The sequence below is a fragment of the Oryza glaberrima genome, chromosome 1 (genome assembly GCF_000147395.1).
Source record: "Oryza glaberrima chromosome 1, OglaRS2, whole genome shotgun sequence".
Classification (NCBI taxonomy): Eukaryota; Viridiplantae; Streptophyta; class Magnoliopsida; order Poales; family Poaceae; genus Oryza; species Oryza glaberrima.
Genome location: NC_068326.1, coordinates 27,245,107 through 27,264,017, shown reverse-complemented (window position 1 = coordinate 27,264,017; position 18,911 = coordinate 27,245,107). Strand labels below are relative to the sequence as shown.

The window sequence follows — 18,911 nt, the reverse complement described above, 5'->3', positions numbered from 1 at the left end:
ACTGTTAGTATGTCTAATAACATAAGAAAACACCAGGAGACTTTTTGCAGATTGAAAACAATGAATCAGGATTTAGTCCAAGCAGTGTTTTACTTCTTTAGAATTCCACATAAATATGGTCAAATCATTATCATTATTCACTCAAACAGATGTCCTTACTGCACACATAGGAACGATAACGGAACTGGCATTTATCCAGCATGGGCAATTTGGACAATTTTTCCAAAGACTCTGCTAATGCTAAAACCTGCATGGAAAAGTTTGCACAAAACCTGGCTTCTGTCTGTGGTCTATATAAGACAGCTACAGTATGCTCAAAACTTTCTACATCCCAGTTGGGCAGGAGAGTTGGAGTGTTCTTCAGGTTCATCCATTATGGTGTCCTGGAAGGACATCTACCTCGTTCTTGAAGCGACAGTTCCACTATATGTAGCTATGATACTGGCCTACCTATCCATAAAATGGTGGAAGCTGTTCACCCCAGAGCAGTGCTCTGGGATCAACAAGTTTGTGGCGAAGTTTTCTATTCCTCTGCTCTCTTTTCAGGTCATTTCCACAACCGATCCTTATGACATGAATATCAAGCTCATATACTCGGATATCCTACAAAAGTCGCTTGCCTTGCTGGGATTTGCAGCCATTTCCAAAGCATGCTGTGCAGAGAAGTTTGACTGGCTGATTACTGGTTTTTCTTTATCAACACTTCCCAATACACTGATTGTTGGCATCCCGTTGCTGAAAGGAATGTATGGTGAGCAAGCCGGCAAACTACTAAGTCAGATAGTAGTCCTCCAGAGCCTAATTTGGTACACTCTTCTTCTATTTTTGTTTGAACTTCGGGCTGCTAATGGAATGGCCACCACTACATCATCTGAAACTACAGGTACGTACCTAAACTGACTGACTCGATTTAGGATGAAATTTGAAGTTGCTTCCTCGAAACAGCATGGCTTAAACACATTTACATCTTTATTTAAGATTAGAAATCCAAGATCCTGGCTCCAATTCGAAATAACATTGTTCAAGTAATGAACTAGTATTTGAGCATCGTTTCCTAGTACCAACTATATTTCTTCTGATTTTCATTATTTTTTTTGTGTGTGTGCCCATGCTAACCTTCACAAATAGTTGCAAAAATGAAAAACTCCTGCAAATGTTATAGATCTTACTTTCCAAACGAAAGAAGCCTGCTAGATACTCAAAGAAATGTCGTTTAAGTGACCAATGTAAGAAAATATGCATTCTATGATGGTAGCTCAAACTGATCTTATAGATGTCGTATAATGCAATCATATTATTGTGAACTGAGAATACACTAAGCAAAGAGAACATAGCTAATTCTCCGTTTAATAGAAGAACCAATGAAGTGAAATACTGTTCTACTTGCATCACTTCTATTTTAATCTGCAGTAGCAACTATAGTGTCATACTAACAGGAACTGGCCTACTCTGCACAAATATACAACTAAGTAACTATATTGTCTAGAAACCACCTGTAGTATTTAAAGTTCAGAATGAAACAGAGATTTGAATCGCTACAGCCCAATTTAAAGTTGCCTGTACAATCATTTAAATTACTTCATTTTTTTAGATAATGGATAGAAATCCAGCCTCTATATCCAAAAGTGGATATACACAGCCAAGGAGAAATTGCTTCATACTTTTTCATTGTAATGCAGTTCACTTTACGCAATAGATTTGTCTGAAACATTGTACATGAACTTGCTTGAATTATCCAGTGATTGAAGTATATTTTGAACTTCTTTTTCATATACGCCTCACCAGCAAGCAGCTTAACTTATCTTCTGGGAATTTAACTTATTATTCTTTATTAAATTAGTTCGATGGTTTTTATCCCATGTCATGTTTCAAAATTGAAGCAGAATCAGGTACTAGAGGACCTACACAGCAAAGATATGGAGATGTTCAGGCAAAAGGTGTATCAGCAAGATGTTCTTGTGCTTTTCGCTTTTTGTTGGTGGTTGGTAAGAAGCTAGTGATGAACCCCAACATGTATGCATGCCTGATAGGTTTAATTTGGGCACTGGTCGGCTTCAGGTATGTTAATGAGTTTATATGAATCAATTTGGCTTCAAGCAGAAATGCAGCTGTTATTGACTTACTTCATACAACTCCATAACATACCCACAGGTGGCACATAAGATTACCGTTGATTGTCAGCAATTCTATAAGGATACTCTCGGATGGAGGGCTGGGAATGGCAATGTTCAGCCTAGGTAAGAATAGCAGGATATCTGATTCAGCTTGATGCAATGCAGATAAACTTCTAAATACGTCTAAACTTTGCGAAAACCAATTATGTTATTATAAATTCTAAATACTTCTAATCACAGGCCTTTTCACTGCTCTACAAACTAAAATTATAGCCTGTGGAGCTAAAAGGATGCTACTAGCATTAGCCATCAGGTTCTTTCTAGGACCAGCACTAATGGGTATGTCTTCTTATGCTATTGGAATGCGTGGAGTATTGCTGAAGATAGCCATTGTACAGGTATATTCTAGTTCTTTCTTTGGACGAGCTATTATTTGTAACTTTGAACAATTCAACCACAGAAATTACGATTAACCTGTCAAAATCACATTCAGGCAGCTCTACCTCAAGGAATAGTTCCGTTTGTGTTTGCAAAGGAGTACAATGTCCAAGCAGATATTCTGAGCACTGCGTAAGTAGATCACCTACCACGATACGATCCTATGCTTGTATATATGAAGAAGCAGGGAAGCATCATTAACCAACACCTTACACTGATCTCTCTTATGGCAGGATAATTGTTGGCATGATGGTTGCAGTTCCTGTGGCGCTGGCTTACTACTTTGCAATGATCATCCCAGCTATCAAATAACTATTTGCAGAAGCTAGCCTGATTGTGTTCATTTGAGAAAACAATGACGGCTCGCTGTGGAGAATAAGTTCAGTTATGAGTGAATATTTTGCTAGACTGTATATATATGTGCCCTTGGGTTTGTGGTGAACCATAATAAGGATATCTGATTTGTATCTTAGTGCATAGTGGCCATACATAATTCTTACCGTTTCAACTATGAACAACTCTAATGAACAGAACATGTAGAGAAAGCTCACATTCCCCGGCGACGCGGCGTGCTCTGTTCCTGTCAGGCGCTCCGTCCAACAGACGGTGCACCGTGCACCCCGCCCATGAGCTGCTGGCACCCCTGTGGGGCATTCTGCCGAACATCTTGCAGGCGTACCCAGGGCTGAATAACAGATTATCTGGCTCAGCTTGATGCAATGCAACAGCAGCCAAGAGCTTCATGTGCATCAACCATTTCTTGGCCTCATTTTTTCCTCTCCGGAGAACAATTACATGGCAATATGGCATTCACACACCGTTTCCTTCCAACTGTGGTGTGGAAGAACAAACAGTTCGCTTCACCGGCAGCGTGGAACTTGCAACTGTTCGACATTTTGTAGTTGGGAATAAGTTCACTTCATAACCCTCAAAACTGATCGAAATCGACCCTAAACCACAAAACCGGATATCTCGACCCCCAAACTTTTATAACCGGTGCAATTTGACTCCCTAGGCGGTTTTGGAGGGCGGTTTCGCTGACGTGGCGCCTACGTGGCAGTATTGACTCGGTATTCTTTCCACGTGGCATTGACGTGGTGCTTAGGTGGCATTAGAAATAAAAAAATTATGCATGGGACCCATTAGTCATTCACACACAAAAAATTGTGGGGCTCACTGACATGTGGACCCCACATGTCATCCTCTCTCTGCCTTTCTTCTTCCTCCCCTCTTCCTCCCTTCTCTCTTTCTTTCTCTCTCTTCTCTCCCCTTCGGCTGGCCGCAGGGAGCACGGGCGACTGAAGCTGGAGCAGCGGCGGTCGGGGGCCAGAGCGGCGGCGACCGCGGGAGCTGAAGCGGCGGCGGCGGCCTCGCCATCGGCCTCACCAAGTGGAGAGAGGAGAGGAGAGGAGACCAGGTGAGGGAAGAACGGAGGTGGTGGGTATGACGTCCGGGGCGGCGGCCGCGGCGGCGGGGAGGAAGCCGACGTGGAAGGAGAGGGAGAACAACAAGAGGCGGGAGCGGCGGCGGCGGGCCATCGCCGCCAAGATCTTCATGGGGCTCCGAGCACTCGGGAACTGTCGTCGTTGTCGATCTGGTCTCGAACTGGTACTCGGCGTGGTCGGAGAGGTCGGCGGTGACGACTACGAGGAGGAGATGGAGGGGGCGGGCAGCAGCCGGACGGTCCAGCCCACCGCCGACGCGTACAGCAACCTGACAAACGTGTCGTTATTCCCCTCTTCAACCTTCCTCGATTGTATACATGGCAGCAGCGCAGCACGTCGTCGTCCGGCCATGGACGTCACGGGAGCTGGTCAGGCCATGGAGGAGCAGTGAGCGGAGGGGTCGATGGCGGCGTTGGGACGGGGCGATGCGCTCGGAGCCGAGGGCGCCGTGGGGAGCAACGCGGCGGAGGGGGCCCGGCGACGCTGGCCGTGGACCTCGGCGCAGAGGGCGGCCGTGGACCTCGACGCAAAGGGCGCCAGGGCGGAGGAGATCCAGCGGAGACCGAATAAGGGAAGGAGATCAAATCAGAGCAAAGGGGGAGAGAGAAGGGAGAGAAAGGGAGAAGATGACACGTGGGACCAACATGCCAGTGGGGCCCACAATTTTTTTATTTTGTGTGTGAATGACATATGGGTCCCACTCATATTTTTTATTTCTAATGCCACGTCAACGCCATGTGGAAAGAAGACTAAGTCAATACTATCATGTAGGCGCCACGTCAGTGAAACCATCCTCCAAAACCAATTAGGGAGTCAAATTACACTGGTTTTAAGAGTTTGGGGTCGAAATATTCGATTTTGTGATTTAGGGTAATGGATTAGATTTCAATTGCTTTTGATTTGAGGGTCATGAAGTGAACTTATTCCTTGTAGTTGCGCAAGATAAAAGCCCAATGGGTTAAACCAAGCCCAGTGTCACCCACGGCTCACCAGTATTGTGGCCCACTGGTTTGTGGTCTTCGGTTTAGCACAAAAGTGGGCCCAGTTTAGTCTAGAACTTTTCTTTTTTCTTTTTTTTTTCTTTTGCGAAAGTTTGGTACTACAATCTTTGAGTTCTGGACACGTATAGGTAATAATTAACTGTAAGTAAAGTTTTGTACTGTAACTTAATACTAGTAATTCGTGGGGAATCTGTCTTACTGTAGACAAAAGGGGGGGAGGGGATGTGATAATGACACGGATTAACTCAGTATAATGCCATTTTACCAAGCCACCAACTCACTCCCCAAGAAAGCACAAAGCCACATCAACCTCACCTTCTTGCCCCCGAAGAAAAAGAAGGCCACGGAAGCCACGGGAGAGTGATCTGGGCCGTCCATCTCACAACAAGCCACGGCGGGGAGAGATCTGTGCCGTCCATCTCACAACCAGCTCCTCCCCCACGGCCCCACCCCCGCCGCTATAAATAGACGCTTCCTCTTCCTCCCCCTTCTTCCCCACCACTCCAAAGTTCCAAACCCCACACCACCACCGCGCGCCCGCATTTCTCCCCGCTCCTCGCGCCGCCGCCGCCGCGGCGTAGTCATCGAGTCGAGCAGAAGCGTTCCTCCTGCCATGGAGGCGGAGACGGAGTGCAAGGTCCCCGGCGTCTACTCCGAGACCGGCATTCCCGTGGAGGATCCGGCTCCCGGCCTCAACTCCGACGTCAGCAAGAAGGACGCCCCTCTTGCCGTTGCGGCGCCGGGTCCCGGGTTCTACTTCGAGATCGGCAAGAAGGCCAGAGGTGTACACGCGCTCTTCATCTTGTTTGGTTCTCTTTTTTCTGGGTGGTTTTTGAGGGGGGGGGGGGGGGGGGTTGGTGGTGGCGGTTGCTGGCTTGAGCAAATTTTAGTGGAGTGGTTTGCTGATTTCTGCTGCTTTTCCTGGTGTTTTTGCAGATCTTCTGTACAAGGACTTCCACACGGACCAGAAGTTTACACTGACCACCTACACCAACAATGGAGTTGTGAGCATTACCGATTTTCGCATACTTTTTACTGGTTCCTTTCTTGTGGACATCTTGGCTCGCTTGCTTTCGATTGTTTGTGTGTGTGTGGTGGTTTGGAATGGTTTGAGTAGGAGGATCTCGGTGGCTGTGTGATGTGCGTGTCGGAGTTGTGTTGGTTAGCGGGGCTCGGTGTGGTCCGAGCTTGTGTGTGTGGCGGGTTGCGGCCAGTGTGTTTGTGGAATTGACCTGCGGGTTTACTGAGTTTTGGTCTGATTTGATTTTGAGTTGAGTTGGGTTGAAGAGTTGATGGATAGTGCATTTTACTTTTTCTCCTTCCTGGTGTTGGATGAGATGGTGAATCGGTGATCGAAGCGTCGATTGGGTTTTTCTGTTCGATTGACAGGTGGTCAATCTGTCAGGTTGATGTTTGTTATCGATGTTTCCACTGGGTTTTTTGTTCGTTGGATGGTTGGTAAATCTGTCAGGTTTCGGTTTGGTGATCGAAGAATCGACTGGGTTTATTTGTTCGGTCCATGGGTGGTCAATCTGTCAGTGTCAGGTTTCGGTTTGTGATGGAAGAGTCGATTGAGTTTTTTCTGTTCGATCAACAGGTGATCAATCTGTCGGGTTTCAGTTTGTGATCGAAGATTCACTGGGTTTTTTGTTGGATGAATGGGTGGTCAATCCGTCATGTTTCGGTTTGTGATGGAAGGGTCGATTGGGGTTTTTGTGTTCGATCGACAGGTGGCTAATCAGTCAGGTTTCGGTTTGTGATCGAAGAGTGCTTTGGATTTTTTATGTATTTCTGTTAGATCGATGGGTGGTCAATCTGTCAGCGTCAGGTTTCACTTTGTTATAGTAAGATGCTTCCATTCCGTTGCCAGTTTAGTGGGTTTCTTTTTGTTAGAATTTACTACTAATTTCGTAGTTCTTAAATTGTGCAACGAGTTGACTTGTTGATAATTTTGGGTTTCAGTCGAGAGGTTCCCAGTGATAATTTTTTATGGTTTAGCTTATACGAGTACTGCTTTGTTTGATCTTTCCTTCAGTAGATGCTGCATGTCAACGTCAACTTGTATGTGTTTGTACGGATCAGAGGATCTCAATCCGTGTTTGTACTGATGCTTTGTATCATGGGTGTCAATTGCAGATTGCGTTGGATATCTTGTTGTCTACTAATATAATAATCAAATATGACTCTTATTATTTGATTTCTGTGATTCTGTCTATAGGTAATCACTGCTGCAAGCACAATGAAAGATGAAGCTATCTTTAGCGAGATCCTGACCAAGCTGAAGAGCAATAATGTGATGCTGGATGTGAAAGCTACTTCCAATTCTCAGGCAAGTTTCTCCTTGAAAATGCCCTTCATCTGTCAAATGTTATCTGATTATTACTTCCTGATTAAACTCGCTGGTGATGGACTATAAATTGAGTCAGTAGCTTATCTACTGGTGATTGATTTGTGTTTACCTTTTCCCAGGTGTTAACTACAATCACAACTGAAGACCTTGGTGTATCAGGCTTGAAGCAAATCGTATCACTTCCTTTTCCATACCAGACAGCTGGGAAGGTATATGCATCTTCATCTCTGCTAGATTGGTTGGGTCTTTTAGATTTCAAATTGACTTACCGTTTGTGACTCTCTGCCTTGTGGTTGCAGGCTGAACTCCAGTACCTGCATGACTACGCTGGTATCAGCCTCGGTGTTGGCCTGACCTCAAAGCCTTTGGTTAACCTTTCTGGTGTGTTCGGCAACAAATCTGTTGCTGTCGGTGCTGATGTTGCAGTTGATACTTCTACTGGGGACTTCACCAAGTACGATGCTGGACTGACCATCAACAATTCAGATCTTGCTGCTGGTCTGACGCTGTAAGTGTTTTCTTCTAACGTGCCCACTGTAACACTGTTAAGTTGCTTGCAATTTTACGATTCATGTCTACAATATTTCCATGTGCGTACCTGTTTGCTAGCTTGAGGATACATTCCTCTTAATCTGACTTCTCAGAAACTCCTAATCGAAGCAAATTTTCTGTAATGTTGCAGTTTCTCTTTTGTATCCATGCGTGAAATCCTTGGCTTCCCATTTTCAGGAACAACAAAGGGGACAGCCTCACTGCGTCCTACTACCATCTGGTGAACAAAGAGTCAGGTACGGCTGCTGGAGCGGAGCTGACCCACAGCTTCTCGACCAAGGAGAACACCCTCAGCTTCGGGATGCAGCACGCCCTGGACCCTCTCACTACCGTGAAGGCGCGCTACAACAACCACGGCATGGTCAGCGCCCTCATCCAGCACGAGTGGAGACCCAAGTCTTTCTTAACGCTCTCCGCCGAGGTCGACACCAAGGCGATCGACAAGGCCTCCAAGGTTGGACTGTCGCTGGTTCTCAAGCCCTGATGCCCCCCCTCCTGATGGCGATGATTCGATGATGACGATCCCTTTTTTTGGTATACTAGTAGGACAGGATGGTATCGTCCCGTATCAGCAGCTCCTGATGTCTAGTGAAACTAAGTCTGGTTAACCTCTTTGGTGCCGTGGCATCTTTACTCTGGAAACTTGGCCTCGTAGCATCATTCTGAGTATTTCCCACCTAGTAGTAGTAGTAGTAGTAGTAGTAGTAGTAGTATAGTGTTTCCCCGTGGCATGTTTTAGAAGTTAAAACTGAATCCATACTAATGTTCTTGTCACTGGCATCTTGTCTATTGTTGGATATCTTACTGTAAGCTCCATGTTGGTTTCAATACTACATCGAAAACTGGTGCAATTTGAAATGGGAGATGTCTCAACCTTTTATGATCCACTCACACACACTGCAGGAAAAATTGGTACTAACATTTGCAGATAGCAAGAAATGCATGCACTTCATTTATTTATCGCCAAAGTGTATCACATAGTATTACATAGCTCCAACATGGTGGAGGTATCTCTGCAAAAATGTATAAAGAACATGCATACATCAACAGGCGAATTGCCTGCAGACAAATTATTCACAGGATAACCGGTGATTCTGCATGATCAAATGTTCGAATTTACAATGTAATTTCACTGCATTGGTGAAATCTTTTCGGTAGGACAAGCGGTTCCATTGCCCTTGCTGTCCACTTCTTTTCTTGGTACCATCAGCAGGATGCCGAACTCTAGCTTTGTGCTATTCAGTTTTCCTTTTGTGAGCTATACCGAATGGTTGTATACTGTCTACAATAGAAGTTCTGCAAGTACCAGCGCGGCAAGTCTACGATGACACTTCCCAGACCTTGTAATCCTGTCCCTCGGCAGCAACTACCCAGTTTGTGGGGCCGCTTGGCTCAAAATGTCCTGCGCCAATCTTCATTGTTACCCTCTCATCAATCTCTGCCGCATATAAATTTCCCTCTGCTTTCAGTATCTTGATCTGTAAATGTTATATAAATTCAAGCATTAGAGAACATGAATAGAGTGGGGAAGGGCAAGGAGGGTAAGAGGGGGTACCATACGATACAAGAGGAAGTTTTACCTTGCTACGGCAATGGATCTTTTGGCGATTTCTAATAGAAATTAATTTAGCAATCTCTGGCTGTAAATGCGAAAATATATGATCATAGAAGATTGCAGGAGTGCCTGGGTGAGTTAAGATGTAGACATAGCCTTGCAACTCCATACCAAAGGGGAATCTCCAATGACCCTACAAAGATATCAAAGAAAGTTAGCCATGATTTTGTTCGAACACAGCTTAACAGCTCCAGTTATAATTTGATTAGTATCCATAAAAGCATTCCAGTTTCAAAAGAGTTCTACAAGGATGGGCTGAGCAAAATTTAGTTGTTTGAAAACAAGAAATTAAGCAGCGTTCAAAAAAAGGGACAACTATCTGACTATTATTAAGAAATGCATGCAGGTCGTTGCACATTTGTGATGTTTCTATGCAAATATAACAAAAATATGATGTCAGATTTGCCAGAATCATGCTGCCATATAGTAACCTTCTGAAGATAATGCTACGGAGTAATACTTATTTGTGTATGTAGGGATTTTGTAATGTACCTGAGTAGAACCAGTGTCATGATTTTCTATAAATGTGACAGCACGCGAAGGCCACCAACCTAACACTCCAGGGGGTTTTCCTTTTTCATCAGACAGACGCCAGTACTCAGATCTTTCCAGTGCCTGTATACCAGAAAAGATGTGTAAGACAAAATATGCATGGCTAATCCAGAGCAATAGCATCCTTCTCAAACTGGCAGAATTGGCTATTACAATCATGGATGAGTTAACTATCATCAGAAAACCACTTTACAACAGATTAATGAGACTTTAAATATTGCCATGGAACAGGAATACTGCCAAAGATGCAAGTTTAATTAATGTGGTTCAGCATGCTGCGTCTTCATAGCAGCAATAAAACTTTAATTATCAAATAATTGAAGGACAAAGTATACCTCCACCCAAAAGAAAAATGCTAAAGGGCAGGAAATTCTTCATGATGCATATCCGAACTGAGAAGCTCAAACCATGGAAAGGCATATAAATTCTAGAGTTTCAAAAATACTAAATCACCCATAAGCACTATTATAAAACTTGGTAAGAAAATGGAGTCTCACAGAGTGAAGTATTCCTTTCGTGGTAACATCAAATGCACCAGCAGTTCCATTTGTAGCATTTATCCAATCAACTATTCTCTGCCTGTGGGCATCTTGATTATAATCCATTTCACCATAGGTGTAACTGAGAGAATCCCAGTACTCTCCTACTGCAAAATATGGTTCGCTTGCTTCCAAGTAATCGTGGACATATCCACCCCAAAATCCGCGAACAAAATCAAGTCGCCATCCATCGTATCCAACTTCCTTTCTGCAAGTCAAGCAGAAGCAAACATACAATGAAGTCATCTGATGCTAACGTTTTCAGGAATGCTGCTCTAATGCTATGTTCTATGATTTAATTTATCCTGTTCAGCTAATGAAAATATGCAGCAACCACATTAGGACTAGTAAGCTACTGTTCCCAACAATACTCCCTAATAAATTGGCTCCAAGAAATAGTTTCAGTATTAATGAGGGTAAAGCTCCTGCAATATCTTCCCCTTTTTTTTGCATATGTCCAAGCACTACACAATTACATAGATACATAATCGATCATCCCTAAGCTACATGGCAAAAATATATATACATATATATATGGTGGAACCCATGACAATTTGCAGATATTCAGGTGTAGCATTTGTCCAATCCAGTTTGTTATTATAGGAGCTTAGCAGCCTACAATATATACCTATTATCGTAGCATGAAAAAGAATCTTGTGATATTGATGAGGATGTGCACTGTGTACATTCCATTTTGTGGTAAGAGCAAGGTAAACTAACATATATGAAAACATAGCTTTGAAAAGAATGTGATATGAGGAAAGAAAACTAGCACTCAGCTAAACACGCCATCCAGAAACAATGTATGTACATCAAATCTATTTAATCTGTTGCATGGGGATGCTATAACACACAACCCTTCGCATGGGGAATACACATATATAGTTAAGCATGAGCAACAAAAGGAGTTTTAGCCAAGAAAAAACAAGATAGCATACCTCATCCAACAAAGCCATTCTTTAAGATCACTCCTCACAAACTCTTGCGAGTGATCAATGTTTGGGGCTGCATGGAAGTTATCTCCACTGCTCTTGTTTCCTCTTCCCTACAAGGACATATAGTTTTACCCCAAAATTAGAAAGTAAGTCTAGTACATCACATAGTGCATTGTTAAGTAAAATGAAATGGAATAGGCATGTAGAACAATATTATGATTGATCAATGTTCATGGCTGCTGAAGTTTGAGTATGTCTTTTTTCCATTTTGGAACTATGTCAATTTCTATGTTATTTCGGATGCTAATCTGTGTTTACTTCCAATACTAAATGTATGCAAGTTGAAAAGGTGGAGTCTATCAAAGTTTGTAGGTCACTCAATGAGACTATCTCCAAGCATCATTTGTTGGTTAAATTAAGCTTATTTTCGCATAACTTTATCAAGCTCCACTGGAGGAAAATATTTGTGCAAATGAAACCAGCAGTTCATGAAGAAAATCATAATGTTGTGATACTTAGTTAACATAATGAACATTCATGAATGACATTTTCAAATAATTCTAATTAAATAGTTTGCAAGGGAAGGTGGAACCTCACCTGGAAATGTGGATCATCTGCAACAACTGCTCGATCATCCCAGTTAAGGCGTCCACCAAAAATATTCCAGACGCCATTTTGGTTCTGAAATTGAGCACACCTGTGATTCAGGACGGCATCACCAAGAACCTTCATACCGGCTTCATGAAAACGTTTCACAGCCTCCTTCAACTCTTCCATGGTCCCATATCTGAAACATTGATGATATCATATTAATGAATGGCATGAGCTGACATGATGGGTTCATACTATTATGCTGTATAAAGGCATAGATCTTTCAGTGTCATAATTTTCCCTTTGAAAATCATTGTTTTTTTTTTTTTGGAAACAAGGAAGACAACAACTAAGAAGCTTCATAAGGGTAGTCAAAATCAAGTAGGATGAGAGCCAGTTTTCTGGACAAGCTATAATGCACCGATACTTCAATTTCTTGCCGTACCGGTATCCGATACGGCGATACGTCCGATACTCTGTCGATACGGTATCGGAGGAGTATCGGTCATTAAACAATGGAAAAAAAGAAAAAATAAATACCGATACTCACACGATACTTATCAGATACTTCTCTGATACCTAGCAGTGTAACCTCCTTGTTCAATAGCACATTAAAGACCCAATGCTATACTTCTGATATATTTATAACTTTAATATACTTGCTATATTTGTAATACAAGGCTATATTTGCTATATTTTTTGTAACAGGCAACAATACATAGAATATATTTTAAGATAATCTTATTGCTTTACCCTTTTGTAGTTCCCTATATTTTATTTTTAAACATATTTTTATATATACTCGCCGTATCGACGTATTGATGTTTTTTAAAAAATCTCGTATCGCCGTACCAGTATCGCGTATCCATGCATCATAGTGGACAAGTGATGCCTCAAGCGACATATAAATATTTATTGCATAGTGGTGGTAGTGTTAACCATAGAAGAACAACAAGCTACTGCAGCAGTAATAGTGCCTTTAATAGAGATTTTAGGGGTATAAAAGGGGTTTTCTCCTTTAGAATCCATATGTGAATTTCATATGCTACCCAGGTTTTCGTTTCTACTAGATAGCGTAGTACTAAAATCTTCAGCACAAGTGCTATATGCTAGATTGTAGAAGGTTAGCTGAGGTAGGCAATGGAGAATTAGCAGTAGATTGGTTTGGAAACAGAAAGGAGGAAGAAGCTTTGGCAAGGGAGCAGAAGGAAACTTAAGGTAGGGTAGACTGATTATCCATCATAATCAACTCATGTACACAGCATGGCTTTACATAAAACAAGCTGGAGCATAGCACCATCTTAGCTCTAACTTGGTTACTAGCTTTATCTCTAACTTACCAACTATCCCATCTCATTTTTTTGTAGATAGCGGAAGTGTAAACTTCCAGCTTAGCACCAATATTACTAATATTTCAAATTTCATAGAAAACATTACTAAAGTAACACAATAATTGTGCACACAGAGATATACCTGGAATTTAGATTATACAAATCCCTTGGCATGTATCCTTCAGGCGACACAGAATCAGTAGGTGGTGGTGACCAGACAATGGTGAAACCCATCGATGACAACTCCTTGGCCTTTGAGCCAAGTTCCACATACCATTTTCCTGACTTATGAGATTCCCAGTTAAATCCTTGACACAATATTTCAAATCCAGATCCAGTACCAGAACAAGCAGGCTTCACAATGGATGAGTCATCAATGTAAACAGATTCCTCTACAGTATCAATTGTGGGGCTCCTAAAAATGCTATAAGCTTCTGCCGCTAACCTCTCAATTTCTTGTAGGATATCCTCTTGCAGAACTTTATTCTTCGCTCGCTGACCTCTTCTAGACGACAGCCCAACCACCAGATTCCTTATATCACTGATTAAGCCATCAGCTTGTGAAGACTTATCATCGGCTTTCTGTTTGTCAGCCTCGGCGTCTGCTCTTGTAAGAGGAATGTAGAAATCAAATCCATTCTCCACATTTCTCAACCAAGTATACTCATCAAGTTTTACCACAAAAATCAGACCAGAATACTCTCCATCCAGTAAGAATGATAGAGAGTTGCCTGTTCCATCAGCTTTTTGCTGCAGTATGATAAGAGATGTGTGAAGAGTGATACTTAACTGATTTCCCACAGCTGAAACTATTGAAAACATTAATACAAAACCATCTTGAAAAATGAAAAGGCATCAATTGAGGCATTTTCAGTGATTTTAGAGAACATAGTGTACTACTACCAAAATATCCCCAAAAAACAGCACCTACATTGAAGATGTAGGATTGTTGAAAGAGAATTGCTGATAAGAAAATGCTTGCCCTCACTAGACTAGTAAAGGAAGAAATCAAACCCAAAAAGAAGCCAGTCTGTCGGTAATGGAGTAGGGAGACAAACAAAGAACTTCACAATTTCCTTCAGATTTTCAAAATGTTGACTTGAATCTTGATATAAAGTTTTGCACATTTCCCCTGGTCAAAGGGAGACTAAAAGTAACCCTCTTAATAATGGATCATTTGAAGGTACCATTCAAAAAGGAAAACAAAGAAGAGTTTTAAACTTTTCTTAAGCAATAAGAAAAAAGTGAAATCATTTCTGTACACTTAAAAAATGTTCCTTTTTTTATTTTTCTATAGCGAGCATTCTTTCATGATTTACCACATATGCATATGCCATAGTGGTAAATTCAAGTTCAGACAACCTAAGAAGTGAAAATGATACAATTCCCTGTTTTTGGAGCGCAGATAGAATCAGGACATACCAAAAATACAAATGAGCCTGACTTACTTTTCCAGAACACCTTTACTTGTTAATTTTTATATAGCACAGCTTGTAAGTACATTTATCTTGTACTTTAGCTTGATACAATTAAATGTCATTTCTTTGCCTCTACCAAGGGATCAAGGTCCTTACTTGTAGCATGGTCTGAAGAGCTTTCTGTCGGAATATCTTCGTTGCAGGTGGATGTGGTTCTGGGGGGATCTCCCATGTCATGGTATTGTCTTTGCAAACTCCCCAATGAATGATAACTTCTCCAGGAATATCAGTGTCGAATTCCACGGCATGTTTAGTTGTTCCATTGTTTTCCCTCACATTAACAGTTATAAAATTCTGAACATACACCGTTTTTAAGATTGGGTATTCCTCATAGAAACCTGAAATGTGTTTGGTTCTTGAACCTTTATCATCGGGTACAGTTTTATGAGGCTCAGCAATAGGTCCCTCAGGTTTCTGTAACACGTTAGATAGGTGACCTAAAGCCCCTAAGAAATCAGAGATGTGAGTATGTTGGATAACTGAAATATGAAAGGTGCAAATGGGGTAAATTTTCAATGTGGTAATATTCATGATCAAGCATCCTATGAAAATTACTAAGATTTTTAACCCTAAATAAGATTATTTTCTTATAGAAGGAAATGCATTTTTATATAACATAAAAACCAACCAATGAAAAGAACAAAGTGCCAAACCACTATAGTAATAATCTAAAACATGATTCACTAAAATACTTCCTAACCTGGCCTGACATCAATATCTTGTTCTGTTCCTAGTAGATCTCCACCAAAGGATCCACTTAAAGGTATTCTGAAATCCTGACCCTTGTGCTGAAACCAAGCACCTGTTTCCTCTTCCTAGCAAAGCAGCAGTCCATCGAGACATTCAAATCAAAAGATGAATGCAAAAATGTAGTAATTAAAAGAAAGAGTAGTGCATTTAACAACTAATCTATAGATCTAAGAGGCATGTGTTTAGTATATCCGCTCCCAACATTTTAGTATGCAGATATACCTGTAGGGGTTATATATTATTCTTTTCTTAGACAACTAAAAAATGGGAAGACAACTTCCCACCTTAGGCACTTTCAGCAATTTTACGAATCTAATGGGCCAGTCGTAGACTTCTAGGCCTTTTGACACATGGTACAGAATGCCTAGGAAATAAAACTGACAGCAGAGAAAGCATACAGCAGCGTAAAATTTGAACCTTTAGAACAAAATTGATAGCAGCAATTGATGTGCCCTTATCAATTTTGATTTGCACTTCATGAATCGTCTTGCCTTCTGAATTGTGTGGAGTGTCCAAAGATGTTTCAATTGCATAGTCCTGAAAGTTTGAAATATTGTTCAGCAATAGGAAGATCAAATGAGAAAAAATATGGCTACAGGATGCAACGAGCTTTCGACTCAGACATCAAACAAACTTAGAGATCCCTGGGATGTGAATGTCAGTAGTGAGTTCTTTAACATGTTTTTCATAGGATTAGAACAACCTTAATAGGCACTGAACCAGGAGGTCTCATGTCTGAAGGAGGTTGGTCCCATTCTCTGCAAAAAATTATAGAAACAAGTGATAACAATAAATTGGGTCACTAAATAAGGATAAAGAATGCCATATATCTCAGGAGCTAGATCATTTATTTTTGCATTCAAGGAAGGACATTACAGCAACAACTAAATCTGAAAGACGACAAAATTCAATTTTTTGCCTTTTACAGAAATGTTCTTTTTTTTTTTTTGCGGGGAGAAATGTATGTATGTTGAAGCTTGAATACATACAAAAACAAAAGATATGACAAATATTAATTCTAAATATTCCTTCCAAAACTATCATGCCATTTAAGTAACGTATAGAATATTGGAATATCAAGACAACTCCAAAGGAGATAAGGAGACATAACACCGGGCAACCTGCAATTGAAATTTAAGAACTTATCATTCCTATCTTGCAGATATGCCTATTTCTAATCACCTCGCGCTTCAACGCTATATCGAAATTCCAAATAAAAAAGAAAAACAGGATAAGAGCCAACCTACATGGTTACGGCACTACCCCGTCACCTAATCAAAATTATCTTTTCGCGCGCATTTTCCAAGTATAGCCATAAATCAAAGGCACCCACCTTGTAAGAATTTTTCATAATGAACCTGTTTATAATTTCCTCTAATCGAAGCCAAATAAAGATTAAGGGGTTGCATTGACACTTGACAGTAATTTCACTATATACATATACAAGTGCTTAGACTGGACCGGTGAGGCTACATAGATATGGAAAGCAGCCTACCATTCGGACATACCTGCCAGTCTGACAACCATCGTTGATTCAAACGACGCTCTCAACAATGCACAAATCAACTCCCCACGGATGATCAAAACAAGGATGCACTCATAGTTCATAAATCATGCAAACAGAGACACAGCTCGGAGAGAGAATCAGCGAGTACCTTCCCTGCTCACCATCGTAGGAGACACCCCAATGCAGCACCCACTTCCCCTCTACATCACACCCGATCACAACCTTGCACTTGCCCTCCCCATCCGGCTCCGCATCGACCCTCACCCACGCCTTCCCTTCCACCTGAACACCACAGACCCCATCACCAACAAAAAAAAAAACAACGAAGCATAGCTTCGCCGCAGATCACAACAACAGAGCAGAACAAGTTACCGTTCGGGATCGGCGCAAGGGGAACTTCTCGGAGAACAGCAACCCGGCTTCCCCGGAGCCGGCCACCGGCGTCTCCGCCGCACCGGCACGGGCCACCACGCCACCGAGCCTCACTCTCCTAGGGAGCGTGGCCCGGCACCGCCACGCCACGGGCGGCCGCGCGGCCGTCAGGAAGGCGCCGCCGAGCAGCACACCCCTCGCTGTCGGACCCGCCCGCGGGATCGCCGGAATGCTCCAGCTCGCCACCGCCATGCCGCCGACCTGCCTCCTCCTCCCCCCTGTGTGCGCGCGCGAGCGAGGCGTGTGCGTGAAGGAGCGTGAGCTATGGAGAAGGGAGGTAGAAAAATGGGGGGAGAAAGGGAAGAAACAGACGGGAAGGGGATGAAAAGCGAAAGAACGAGCGTGGAATACCGAAAAGAAAAAAAATACTAGAAAAAGGGGCGAGATATCCCACGGGTCGGTTTACGTGGCAGGAAAGCGAAAAAAATGAAGAACGGCTAGATTGTCTCGCGGGCCCACTGGTCATCGACGACAGCGAAGGCCCGGTGGGGGGGTTTTCTTGCTGTAGCGTGCGATGGATCGGGAAGAGGGGGGGGGGGGGGGGGGGGGGGAAGTAAATTACTATTTCGGGATCCCGAAGAGGACGCGGCCCCCGATTTAGGCTGTGAGAGATGGTAATAATTAAATTACTTGCCCGTTAATTAATGGCGCGGGGGGAAGCTTGGTTAAGACAAAAAGGAGGCGCGCCCGGAAGCGTGGGGGATGGAAGCATGGGGCCACATGTGATGTGTCTGGATCGTCCTGAATAGGCGGGTTTGCACGGGTGGGCGTTGGCCGAAATGATAGGCCCGGGAGGCATCGTTTCTCCGGTTAAATGAACGGTTAGTTTGTGTAGCCCACGATGAATAGAAAATGGCCCACAACGTTTGTCGTACGCATGTGTAGATTAAGACGACGTAGCAATCAAACCAAAGCACCTGAAACTGACAAATACTAGTAGTGAAACGAGTAGTAAGAGATTAGGGTCCATGATAAAATGGTACTACCTCCGTTTTTAAAATAGATGACACTGTTGACTTTTTATCACATATTTGACCATTCGTCTTATTCAAAAAATTTACGTAATTATAATTTATTTGTCATGAGTTATTTTATCACTCAAACTACTTTAAGCATGATTTATATCTATACATTTACATATTTTTTTAATAAGACGAATGATCAAATATATGTTCAAAAGACAACGGCGTCATTTATTAAAAGATAGAGGGAGTACTACCTCCGTTTTAAAATAAAGCAATCAAACACACACTATAATACTTATAGTATTATGAATTGTAT

General features: G+C 42.3%; 4 protein-coding genes across 9 annotated transcripts; 3 read left to right on the top strand and 1 right to left on the bottom strand.

The window, feature by feature from the left end:
- The first annotated feature begins 348 nt into the window (after positions 1 to 348).
- LOC127760665 (probable auxin efflux carrier component 8) lies at positions 349 to 3,411 on the top strand. 4 transcript variants are annotated; one of them, XM_052284982.1, is made up of 7 exons: positions 360 to 546; positions 638 to 883; positions 1,881 to 2,058; positions 2,152 to 2,237; positions 2,355 to 2,512; positions 2,608 to 2,684; positions 2,786 to 3,411. In XM_052284982.1, exons 1-7 carry the CDS (start codon positions 462 to 464, stop codon positions 2,862 to 2,864), a joined length of 909 nt encoding a protein of 302 aa, XP_052140942.1. In that variant the 5' UTR covers positions 360 to 461; the 3' UTR covers positions 2,865 to 3,411. The 4 variants fall into 4 exon arrangements, with proteins under 4 accessions (XP_052140934.1, XP_052140925.1, XP_052140917.1 ...); XM_052284974.1 differs by having other exon boundaries at positions 349 to 751; positions 1,884 to 2,058; XM_052284965.1 differs by having other exon boundaries at positions 349 to 883; positions 1,884 to 2,058.
- Positions 3,412 to 3,995: 584 nt separating this feature from the next.
- LOC127752448 (protein BZR1 homolog 1-like) lies at positions 3,996 to 4,388 on the top strand. Its single transcript, XM_052277853.1, has one exon. The coding sequence runs from the start codon at positions 3,996 to 3,998 to the stop codon at positions 4,386 to 4,388; it is 393 nt and encodes a 130-aa protein (XP_052133813.1).
- A 1,118-nt stretch (positions 4,389 to 5,506) lies between these two features.
- On the top strand, positions 5,507 to 8,752 carry LOC127760691 (mitochondrial outer membrane protein porin 4). Its single transcript, XM_052284992.1, has 6 exons — positions 5,507 to 5,780; positions 5,935 to 6,002; positions 7,217 to 7,327; positions 7,468 to 7,557; positions 7,648 to 7,856; positions 8,078 to 8,752. The coding sequence occupies exons 1-6, from the start codon at positions 5,612 to 5,614 to the stop codon at positions 8,382 to 8,384; spliced, it is 954 nt and encodes a 317-aa protein (XP_052140952.1). The 5' UTR covers positions 5,507 to 5,611; the 3' UTR covers positions 8,385 to 8,752.
- Positions 8,753 to 8,834: 82 nt separating this feature from the next.
- LOC127760605 (alpha-amylase 3, chloroplastic) lies at positions 8,835 to 18,105 on the bottom strand. Of its 3 annotated transcripts, none has more exons than XM_052284890.1 (13): positions 17,571 to 18,105; positions 17,347 to 17,480; positions 16,395 to 16,449; positions 16,109 to 16,228; positions 15,642 to 15,756; positions 15,038 to 15,420; positions 13,606 to 14,213; positions 12,139 to 12,328; positions 11,545 to 11,651; positions 10,565 to 10,814; positions 10,008 to 10,130; positions 9,481 to 9,648; positions 8,835 to 9,378 (listed from the first exon to the last, which is right to left on the bottom strand). In XM_052284890.1, exons 1-13 carry the CDS (start codon positions 17,820 to 17,822, stop codon positions 9,220 to 9,222), a joined length of 2,664 nt encoding a protein of 887 aa, XP_052140850.1. In that variant the 5' UTR covers positions 17,823 to 18,105; the 3' UTR covers positions 8,835 to 9,219. The 3 variants fall into 3 exon arrangements, with proteins under 3 accessions (XP_052140850.1, XP_052140859.1, XP_052140867.1); XM_052284899.1 differs by having other exon boundaries at positions 15,038 to 15,387; XM_052284907.1 differs by having other exon boundaries at positions 15,038 to 15,378.
- Positions 18,106 to 18,911: the final 806 nt, after the last annotated feature.

Coding starts and splice junctions, on each gene's coding strand:
- LOC127752448 (XM_052277853.1), top strand. CDS start 3,996: ATGACGTCCGGGGCGGCGGCCGCGGCGGCGGGGAGGAAGCCGACGTGG.
- LOC127760691 (XM_052284992.1), top strand. CDS start 5,612: ATGGAGGCGGAGACGGAGTGCAAGGTCCCCGGCGTCTACTCCGAGACC. Junction 6,003..7,216: donor CCTACACCAACAATGGAGTT/GTGAGCATTACC, acceptor TTCTGTCTATAG/GTAATCACTGCTGCAAGCAC. Junction 7,558..7,647: donor CATACCAGACAGCTGGGAAG/GTATATGCATCT, acceptor TTGTGGTTGCAG/GCTGAACTCCAGTACCTGCA.
- LOC127760605 (XM_052284890.1), bottom strand. CDS start 17,822: ATGGCGGTGGCGAGCTGGAGCATTCCGGCGATCCCGCGGGCGGGTCCG. Junction 14,214..15,037: donor CTCTTCAGACCATGCTACAA/GTAAGGACCTTG, acceptor ATCATACTGCAG/CAAAAAGCTGATGGAACAGG. Junction 9,379..9,480: donor AGATCCATTGCCGTAGCAAG/GTAAAACTTCCT, acceptor TAACATTTACAG/ATCAAGATACTGAAAGCAGA.
- LOC127760665 (XM_052284957.1), top strand. CDS start 376: ATGGTGTCCTGGAAGGACATCTACCTCGTTCTTGAAGCGACAGTTCCA. Junction 2,059..2,151: donor TGGGCACTGGTCGGCTTCAG/GTATGTTAATGA, acceptor ACATACCCACAG/GTGGCACATAAGATTACCGT. Junction 2,238..2,354: donor AATGGCAATGTTCAGCCTAG/GTAAGAATAGCA, acceptor TTCTAATCACAG/GCCTTTTCACTGCTCTACAA.